An 11,526-nucleotide genomic window follows, 5' to 3' on the forward strand; every position below is an offset into this window, starting at 1 on the left:
GCACATTTAAAGAAAACCAAGGTGAAAATTGCATCTAAAATGTATAATTTCTATTGGGAGAGGCTGGTTCCTTTGTTAAATCATCCTTAATTAAATCTAAACATCCTTTTGGGGGGCAGATAACTTGAACAGGGAAGTCTTTTGTAAAGAGAGATCCATTGAAACGATAGATGAGTCGGAGAGAAAACAGGGGCATCACTGTGTCTTTTAATTCATCACTTCTTCATACATTTCACTGAAATTACACAACAACAAAGAATAAACTATGAACTAATGAGTAAACATTTACACAAAAAAATTCAAATTGATTTGAATTCATTTCTTTCCAGTCCAGTCTTATCCCAAAATTTTGATGTCAACCAAGGCTTATACATGTGGGTTTTTTTTTTTTTTTTTTTTTTACAAATTCTAAATGTACATGTAGCTAAAATGAGTGCACTGCACTAAAAAAATTATAACTGCTTCCTAAATAAAATTTGATTTAAAACGTAACACGTCTTGTTTGTTTCCTATCACATGTTTGGTAACAATTATTCATCATTTCAAATGGGTTTTTTTATATACCGTATCTATTTTTATCCAACATGTAGTTTTTTATAGTACAACACTGCCAATGTTCTATCAAATAAGTCTGCAAATATTTCTGAATAAAAACTCCAAACATTTCGGATATCAAAACGCACTGTAATTAACTTTGAGTAACAGTGACTTTAATTCGCAATTCATAAAAGATACACTGATTCATTGAAACGGATTTCAAGACACAGCTTATGAAGTTATAATCTTAGAATAAGCAAGTATTAATAGAGGTCTCGGAGAAATCGGTTCTTATTTACTGCGAGAAATATAAAGAGCAAGACGTTATGATCATTTCGCAAATATTTTGGGGATTCAAATTAAAATTTGTTTACAACATCATCACTATTTCACAAATGTTAGGGGGATCTTGTGTATGGTTGAAGATGGTAGTAAATCCAACCTTTCCATATTGTTACAATGAGTTCCATTTCATCGAAGGGTTTATAGACGGGCTCAGCTGTAGGTTCATCTGTCGGATCGGCATACAGGGCTAGATACTGATGAGCCAGGGCTTCTGTAGCCGTGATTCGATTGTCTGCATCCAAATCCAACATTTTTTCCAGTAAGTTTATTGCTGAAAAAACCCCAAACAATTCAAATCTTTATAAGTAGATGCGGGATTATGATGAGCATGTTCTATTTACTTTTAGAAATAAAAACAATTGGCTTATATTTATACAGTAAAACTGAACTTGTGAAAAATGCTAAAGCATTTAATTAGATTTGGGATATCTTAATTTTTTATCAATCTTTAAATTAAGGCTTTTAGGAAAAAATCAAAGAATATACACATGTAACATACCGGTAAGCATGCATGGTATTTAATAAACAAATTATCTAAAATTAAGTCCTTCAATTTAAAGTACAGAATATTGAATTCATGTAAGTGTGTATATGTGTGTTTGAACTTTTAGTTGCTATTTTCAAATGACCTGTATCTTCTCACCATTTGGATTCGCATCTAGAAATACTTCTTTGAAGTCTCTCTTCGGGCACTTTGGTATAGATGCCACGCGAGCCCTACTCTGAAAGAATGTAAACATTATCACATTTATCTAATAATGGAATAAAATACACAAGCTTTTAGTCTACTCTCTGTCCTATATTAGAATATAGTGATGTTTAATGATTTAACTGCACACAAGGACAGAACAATTTATAAGAAAGAGTACAGATAGAGGCCGGACGCATTATTTCAGGATTATTCAAGGATTAAGGCGCACTTCTTCAAGATAAAGCTTATATAAAGAATTAGGGTGGGAAACATTAAGTGACAGAAGAAAAATACACAAGTTACATTTATGTGTAAATAATTATACTTAATAAGTATACACTTAAATATTTGTATAATATGGTTGAACAATGCCCTCTAATTTCACATTATTACTCCTTGCGTAATAATAACTTGTTTCACATTCCAGTTACTAGAACTGTTGCATAGTATAATATTGTTTTTTTTTACCGTCAAAAATTAGATTACGAAACACTTTGCCAAACAGTGTAAAATCTGCAACAAGTATAGCAAAATTTAGGCAAGGCTTGCAAAAATAGTCTTGTAGATAAAACAAAATCTAAATCATACAACCATGGACAAAGAAATTTAGATATTTTCAAAGTAATCTAAATGCAGATCTGTTTATTCATAATCTAGTTGAATTATCAAAATGTTCAAGATTGGGGTATTGGGTTATGAGGATTCATTTCATTTATCTTTTATTGTCAATATTATATTTACATTTAACGAGTTAAGTATTTTTTCTGCAATGTTGCCACCTTTATAATCCGCATGGATAACCAAAGAAAGCATTTCATTGTTTAAATAATCCACAGGGGTCGGTGATTTATAGATAAAATTCAAAATGAAAACCAGAAAAGACCTCATGTTACTATGTTATTAGATTTAGTTACTAGATTTTAAAATGAAAGGGCTTATGAATAAAATATTGAAATAATATAAATCGAGGGACGAAACTAAACAATTCACTTTGCCCAGAATTCTCATGATGCATTTTGATTTGGTTTTTATTTTTGTGTGACAATTAAAAAGTTATTTGACCTTTAAAATTTCTTACTTTTGAAGTAGCTCGACTTTAAATATCCTAAGTTTGTAACTTTTGAAGATAATTATTATTTGGAAAATTTTCTGTAATAGCCAAATAATCAGACTATGCAGCTTTAAAATAGCCCTACGGAAGTATAATGCACTTCATTTTTTTTTTTAAAGACGAACAATTAAATTATTTAAATTTCACTTTTATGGTTTTGTTTTTTAGTATTGAGTTCTTACAGCGTAACGAATTTTGATAAAGCGTCAGCTTTTGCTCGGAGTAACTGTTAGTTAAACGTTTTACAATTTTTTTCTTCGTAGGAAGTTTTAACGCATACATTTTACGGTCAATGTTGTACAATTTGAATTCAAAAATGAGATTATGGTTTGAATACGATGTATTCTTAACCGCAGTGTAATTATGTCACATATCACATAAATCGTTCTTAGACTAGTTCACCACCACGAAGTCAGGGGAACTCGGGATAAAGCAATTGGAGTCGGGGTCATATGCTATAATAAATCTCCCAAATGGTCTATTTTCAAGCTCTCCTAACAGACTCAAAGTAATAGAAGAGGCGTAAGTAGGGTTGTACAAAAGCCAAATTTCCATCGAATTAGAACGGATTATGAAATTATGAAATTTAAAAAGTCTTACCAATAGATATTTACAAATGTTTATACACACTAAAATTCGGTTAAAGCAAAGTTCTTGGGACTAATTTATTTACTTCTTTAAATCATAATTCGTGATTTCCGTAAAACGATTTCGAAATAAGGATTATAGCAAATTCAGTAGGCATATCTTTTGATACCTTCAAAAATTGGGATGTAAATTGACGTTTTTATATGAAAATAAATTCAATGAAACTGTTCACTAATTATACATAATTATATAGTTATAATTTTAACCTTTTGGCTTTGTATAACTTAGATATATAATGAATTTATTCATCATTTCATAATCTGTTATTAAAAATCAACTGTTTTAGGGAAGAATTGATGATTTTGTCACTCTAGATTATTGAAAATAATCAGGATTATTTGTTTTTATATCAAATAGTCTGTATTAATTTTGAGACACTCTGTATATTCCGAAAAAAACTCTGTACGAGCTAACCATTGGCTTATCCGGAAGCCCCTGCAAAAACCCCACAGTTTTCATCGAATTTTAGCAAGGAGCACGTGTTGCCTTTTCACAGAAGTATACACAAGTTTATATTTCATATTTGCCATCAACTCCCAGCAAGTGTTGGAAAGCATTCACCGTCCGCTATGCCCCCAAAACGTAAAGCAGTGCCAGCAAAGCGTAAAGCACCCACAGGGACTCCAGCCCGAGCGCCAGGGAGAAAAGTTCCCCGCCATTCCAGAACAGGTACAGGACCCGCTGCGGACCCGCCACAGGCCCCAGTGGAGGTTTTACCACCACCCCAGGCACGGGCTCAGGACCAGTTCCCCCCAGTGGTTCAGCCCGAAGTCAACAACAACTCGGGTGAGTGCGAATTTGTTCAACATTTAGTAGGCTTGCCATATCAACAGACATCTGCCTCAGACGGCATTGCATCTCATGTACCAATAAAGTTAAAATTAAAAATCTGGGAGGGGGAATTTATTGATATGTCTCTGTTGCTTAAGTCGGCCACCGAATTGGAAGATTTTGACTCTCAAGGCGAAGTACAGTTTAAAAATGGCCGCCTCTGTATAGTTAAACGTAAACAAAACTCACAGTTGAGTATTGAAAAGTGGACATCCGCTTTCATGATATATATGAGCATTATGTTTGAACACAACCCTGCTTTAGCGCAACAAATGCTTAAATATCTGCGCGATATCAGAATAGCTGCCAGTCGCTCACATCATTGGTACAAATATGATGAACAATTCCGTCTGCGCAAGGTGTCCAACCCAGCTATGTCTTGGGGTGATATACATAATGAATTCTGGCTTCTGTATGTCACAAATCAATCTACCAATTTCATGTCACAGCAAGGTTCCGATTCTCAATTTCAACAATACAACAAACCTATAACACATGGGTCTTCTCCAATCCCAAAACAAGCTGAGTTTAAACAAACTTGCAATACTTACAATAGGGGTAAATTCTGCACTTTCTTCCCTAGATGCCGCTTCAACCATGCTTGCAGCCATTGCGGAGGAAAACACCCCAGAGTTACTTGTGCACGAAAATAAACATTTGTATACATTAGGACACACTCCCATAAAAATTCAGGCACTACAAAAACACTTACAGGGTTATGATCACGCAAAATTCTTGCTCAATGGTTTCTGTTTTGGTTTCAGGCTTCAATATCTGGGTCGTAGGAAAGCTCGAATAAGTAAAAATTTACCAAGTTTGTATAAACATTTGCCCATAGCACTTGAAAAAATCAACAAAGAGTTACAACTCAATAGAGTAGCTGGTCCCTTTCCACAACCCCCTTTTGTAAATCTTCAAGTTTCGCCCCTTGGGCTAGTACCAAAGAAGGATGCGGATATGCGCCTCATACATCATTTGTCATATCCTAACGAGGATTCCATAAATTCTTTCATTGACCCCACTGCATGCTCTGTCAAATATTCTAGTATCGATGAAGCAGCAGACATGATTTCAAAGTTAGGGGAGGGCTCTCTTATGGCCAAGTCAGATATTAAGTCCGCATTTAGACTCTTACCTATCGCTCCAGGTGATTTCGACTTGTTGGGTTTTCAGTTAGAAGGTTATTTTTATTTTGACAAAATGGTCCCATTTGGTTCGTCGATCAGTTGTGCACTGTGGGAAAAATTTGCTCATTTTTTGCATTGGCTCACTCAACAACACACAGGCAACAACCATATTTTACATTACCTAGATGATTTTCTCTTCTGCGGACCCAGACAAGATGTGTTCTGTCAACACACACTTGACAAGTTCAAGTCACTCTGCCACGAACTGGGGGTTCCTATTGCTTTAGAAAAAACTGTAGAACCAACTACAAATCTTATTTTTCTTGGCATTACTTTTGACACCAATGACATGACCATGTCTCTGCCCTCAGACAAATTAGACAAGTTAAAGTCAGTTATCAATTCATTTCTATCAGCAAAAAAAGTTACTCTTCAAGAACTCCAGTCACTCATTGGATTACTCAATTTTGCTTGTAAGGTGGTAGCTCCTGGACGGGCCTTCTGCAGACGCCTCATAAATGCAACTATTGGAATTTCAAAACCCCATCTCAGAATCAGGCTTAACAACAATATCAAGCAAGACTTGCGCATTTGGCAAATTTTCCTTCAATCTTATAATGGTGTTTCTGTTATAAGAACCCAATTTTTGGATAGTCAATCCATACAGCTCTTCACAGACAGTGCAGGGGGTAAGAATGGGGGTTTTGGTATCTATTTCGGTGGAAGGTGGGCACATGGAACATGGCCTCACTCTTGGTTTTTACACGGTCTTACCAGGGATATGACTCTTCTCGAAATTTTTCCAGTCCTAGTAACAATTACTATATGGCATCAGAGTCTACAAAACACTAGAATCCTTTTTCACATTGACAACACTGCAGTAGTCCAGGTGCTCAATACACTAACTTCCAAGTCCGATAAGGTCATGTATGTTGTTAGAAAACTTGTTCTTCTGTTACTAAGACACAATATTCAAATCAAAGCAACCTATATACACACAAAAGCAAATTGCATTGCAGATGCCTTATCTCGTTCACAGTGGGCCAGATTCCGAAGTCTTGCACCGGAGGCGGACCATTGGCCCACACCTCTACCACCTCACATTTGGAACATTTGGAGCAGGAAGCATCAAGACTTCTGTACAGATCTTTGGCCCCAAATACCCACCAGTCTTACAACACCGCTTTAGCAAAGTTCCATCAGTTTAGGGCCCAGTATGACTTGGCCCAAATCTGGCCTGTACCTACAAACCAACTCATACATTTTTATTGCTTATTTATCAATCAACAATTTATCATACAGAACTATATGTCTATATATAAGTGCAATGTCCTACCATCACAAAATTTTGGGTGCTTTAGATAACACTAGGCATTTCATAGTTACCAAGTCTCTTGAGGGTGTCCGGCGGTCAGTTGGTGTCAACAAGGACATTCGACTCCCCATTTCAATCCAATTATTTACAAAAATTATCCATTCCCTTAAGTCAGTATGCCGCTCACCCTATGAGTCATTACTTTTTGCGGCAACATACACTGTTACCTTTTTTGGCTTATTACGAGTAAGTGAAGTTCTGGCCTTGCAAGCAAATCACATTTCTCAAAATCAGTTGGGTCAGTTTTTCATTACTATCAGCTCATCAAAGACCGACCAAACAGGCAGGAGCTCGGTTGTGCAAATTCAACAGCTACCTCAAACTCATTTCTGTCCATCATCAACAATCATTCCATTCCTCCAAGCTAGACCACCGAGAAAACCCACCTTATTTGTTCACATTGATGGCTCACCAGTTACACGTTCCCAATTTCAGGCAGTTTTGGACAAGTCACTTTCTTTTTTACAGATCAAAGGTCACTACAAGTCTCACAGTTTTCGCATAGGCATGGCTACTGAATTGGCAAATCAGGGTTTTTCTAATGAAAAAATTCAACAACTGGGGAGATGGAGATCTAATTCCTTTCTTACTTACATCCGCCCACATAACTCGCATTAGGTTTTCCAGTTACTTTCCCAATTTATCTAGCACCACTGTATTTTTGACAACACTACATACACACACTCAACACATACACCAGTAGGACTCAACGCTAATTTTAACAAAGCCTTTTTAGATTTGTCAGCCTGGATTGTGGGGTCCTCAATCCCCTATTGGGCTGAAATTGCAGCAGCGGAAAGACCGGGGGGGGGGGGGGGAAACCCTTAACCTGCAACCACCTGTAACCATTCAGTGGAAAGGTATTCGTGGACTACAATGGGAGGATTTCGACAAGACGGTAACATCAATGTCAAAATACCAGACTCCACCAGATTTCTTCATCATTCACCTCGGTTCAAATGACCTAACCAAAGATCAAATGACCTCTAAAGTTTTTTCTGAAAATGCACAATGTTCATTGTATAGATTGCATGCTTTATGGCCAAAAACAACCCTCATCTGGTCTGCCATCCTACCTAGAAGATATTGGCATTTTGCCCCTTTGGGTATGGGAAACAAAATCAATAAAAAGCGGGTCAGAATTAACAAGTGCATGAAAAATTTCATGGCAGATGAGGTGGGGGGTTGTTACATCGGCCATGACCACAACATCAAGGCAACCGAGCTTGAGTTGTTTCGCTCAGATGGTACACACCTGTCGAACACTGGTAACAACATATATCTCAACAATATTCAATGCGCTCTACAATATTTCATTGATGGACAAGGGAACCAGTATCCAGTGATTAACTAAAAAGCAACTGTTCACAATCCCATGCATTCACATATGTACAGTTCTTATGTTAGTATTCAGAAAGTTCTGATGCTTGTCTTGCGCCCATGATAGGACCAATGCTTTGGCCCAAAAATTTTTAGTTAACTTCAAAGCATAATGTGCTGCCATACTTGGTATTGTCCATTGTTTCCTGCTTTTTCAATTTCATGTACAACCTAAGGCAAATATAAATATTAACCAGTCTCCAACAAATTTTGCTTCTTTTATTTTACCAGCATCTACACAAATTATTACATGTATATGTATTAGTTTTACATATATAATATTAATGTTATCAAGGGTTTTGTGGGGGACATTGTCCCAATGTCTGTGGCGGGACTGGGGAGTCCGCAGTGGTATGTGTTGACACTTTCTGCTCCAAAACCTGGGTGTCTCCCCCCACTTGCTTTCAAAGCTAGGGGATAGTATATAAATTAAATCATTCAATATGGTTTATAAAAGGCAAAGTTATTACAGTTAACTGTGCCATGTGGTTACAATGTAAAATTGGGATTTTTTGTATAGTGGGGCCTACACTGGGTATAGGTGGGGCCACATCCACCTCACTCCAGTGAGGGGATGCTACAGGCTGGTGCATGTAATAATTGGTTGATAAAGTAGCCTTTGTCATGCAAAGTTCTAAACCAGGTAGCACTGCAGGAGACAGGGTGAGAAGGGCAGGTCTCACTACCCTCCTTAGAACGCTGGGGATCGTTCAGGTTCGGGCACTGATGTTTCATACTCGGGCCCTCAGTGTGTCCCTACATGGGTAGTTAAACTGGCACACTGGTCGGCTCCCCAGTTACCCCACAAAAAATCATTATGCGGCCAACATCCACCAATTGTTTGTTATAGCGGAGTAATAAATATTTCTCATACTATTTATTGTTAAGTTCTATTTCATAATTCCTGAATGTTGCCAGGCTCTGTGTCTTTCAAGCAATATAATGTATAGTGCTGGGTTAGCTTGGTGAATTCAATAATTAATACATAACAAGTAAATCAAGCTTTAGTTTAAACAATATTTATTTAGTGAATTTCATCATACATATTATAATAACAGTACACAGAAGATTGAGAAACAAGCCAAAAGGCTTATGTTAATCTCGCTCTCGTCATTTTACAAATGAGAGGTTGGTAAAATTTTCAATTACTATAACATTGCACATAAACATTGATTAGGAAAAATGTAGGAGAAAGAAAAAAGAAAATGAATGGGGAGAAAAGAATAGCTGGAATTGAGTATTGGGACAATTGTATCAAACCAATGGATAATGTCTATACTAATAGACTACGGTTAATTAAACATGTATCAATATTGAACCATAATGTTGCTTAGTAGCTCTAAATAAGCGTTATATATCTGTGAACATACAGGTACATACAACTATGGTATTTAATGTAATACAGTAGTTATAGTAAAACAATAGGTGAACTTAGAACCTGTTATAGGTACATACAAATATGGTATTAAATGTAATACAGTAGTTATAGTAAAACAACAGGTGAACTCAGAACCTTTTACTTTCAACAAGAAATTTCTGGACAAGGTAAAAAATATTGTTGTTTTCACTTTCAGATAAATTAGCGTTACCATATAACAATAATTCAACATTAAGCTTTATACAGTGTGTCCAAGAATATATGCTTCCATTTTAAATACATTCAGTTCGAATACATTAAATACTATTTGGCCAAAACTGCTTATTTGTGACTCAAATTAAGAGTACAATTGTTCAGTTTTTTTATCCTGTACATAGAACCATAAACAGGCATTGAATTAATTTTTCTCATGACAAAAAAAGCGTTCTCTCTACCTCCATATGTAAGTGAACGTGTATGATTTGGTAGATGGTGCATTGTTCATTACTAAACAATAATAACATCAGGTGTATGTGGCACACATGTGCCAGTTATTTTGTAAAGATACAATAAATGACATGACAATGCAGAAGGTGATATTATAAGTGCATCAAACCTGAATGAAATAACAAATTAAAAACTACAAATAAAGTTATATCAAAGAAGCGGTCCTTTTTTCTTTGAAATTTCAACAATTTCTGGAGGTAACGAGCTTGCAGTGGACATGGGTTGAGCTCATTCCGGAAAACCATGTTGTTTGAATAATTTTTGCACAACCTCAAATACTGCTATTAACAAAACAAAGCACCTTAATTCAGTATCTAATGTCTATGGAAATATACAACAACCGTTGAAAACGGAAAGATTTTCTCGACTTCATTAACGTCTAATACACCTCTTTTCACATCGTCCCAATTCACCGTAAGGAGTCCCCTTAGCTGTCCCCTTCTTTTGAAGAGGATCGTCCATATCAACCGTTGTTTGCAAGATCTAGAGAGAAAGAGAGGAGGGGGAGGTGGGCTCTTAACACACGAAAGCTGCATTAAATCTTTTGAATGCCGTGACTCTCATTTCTCCAATATGTGTCCGAGCTTCTCTTAGATCTCAATATCAACGTTTTGATATAGGTTCTGTTAATGGATAGAATACGCCGCCTCCAATATGGGAATTTATCCCAGGTAATGATTCATTTCAATTTCATCATACATGTGTGACAGCATTGGGTCATCTTGCTCCGATGTTTTTATTATTAAAAATAATTTAGACTACATCAATTATACATGTTTATATGTTTAGGTTCGCACACTCCCTTGATTTCATTTAGCGCATCCATTACTAACGACAGTCATCCGAGTCATGCATAATATGCGCGGAATAGATACCATTTTACTCATGTCTGGGATGTTTTTTTCCCATTTTAGTTTAGTTGTTTAATGATGATCGTCAAAAAATTACGTTTGTTCCAATTTAAACATTTTAACTGGATTGTGATATATAACGCATTCGTCACTAGCCTTTCTCCAGAATACACCAAAACAGTTATTTGAATGGATATTGGTGTATTTGACTTAATTACCTCAAGGCAAAAACTTAAGGGTTTTAGATTTTCTGATAAAGAAAAATTAATAATTTGCAACTGCTAAAACAAACTGCCATCTTCACAACGTCAGGGGTTCTGTGTCCTGCGATCACACGTTGACTCTGAAACTGTAAGGATGATATATATGTACTTTCAACCTACGGCGATAGCAATGAACGGGAAGTAACTCTCATTGATATTTTTTTTTCATTTCTGATCAGGTGGTCACCAGACAGGATCAGTCATGTTTCGGGCACGAATTCGAGAAAGTTAGAATTTTTTTTCTTTCTTCTTAACAAGGTGTGTAATCTATCTATAATTGCATATTCACTTAACCAACATCCAAGTTGATAACTATGGATATTAAAATGTATAAATTCAATTACTTAGTAATCAATTATAAGTTATTTTCGCTTTGAATATTAATATAATGTTTTGTATATTCAATTCATTAAACTATTTAATCAAACACAACATTATCAACTTGATTTGTTATAAACTAATCATTTTAAAAAAAGACTGTCAGAGCAGTTTTGAAAAGTGTT

The 11,526-nt window shown here is 35.8% G+C and overlaps 1 protein-coding gene across 1 annotated transcript; it reads left to right on the top strand.

Moving 5' to 3' along the window:
• The first annotated feature begins 3,736 nt into the window (after positions 1 to 3,736).
• Positions 3,737 to 7,033, top strand: LOC128160818 (uncharacterized). Its single transcript, XM_052824141.1, has 3 exons — positions 3,737 to 4,118; positions 6,330 to 6,529; positions 6,926 to 7,033. The coding sequence occupies exons 1-3, from the start codon at positions 3,902 to 3,904 to the stop codon at positions 7,031 to 7,033; spliced, it is 525 nt and encodes a 174-aa protein (XP_052680101.1). The 5' UTR covers positions 3,737 to 3,901.
• The last annotated feature ends 4,493 nt before the right edge of the window (positions 7,034 to 11,526 follow it).

Source organism: Crassostrea angulata, chromosome 8 (genome assembly GCF_025612915.1).
Source record: "Crassostrea angulata isolate pt1a10 chromosome 8, ASM2561291v2, whole genome shotgun sequence".
Classification (NCBI taxonomy): Eukaryota; Metazoa; Mollusca; class Bivalvia; order Ostreida; family Ostreidae; genus Magallana; species Magallana angulata.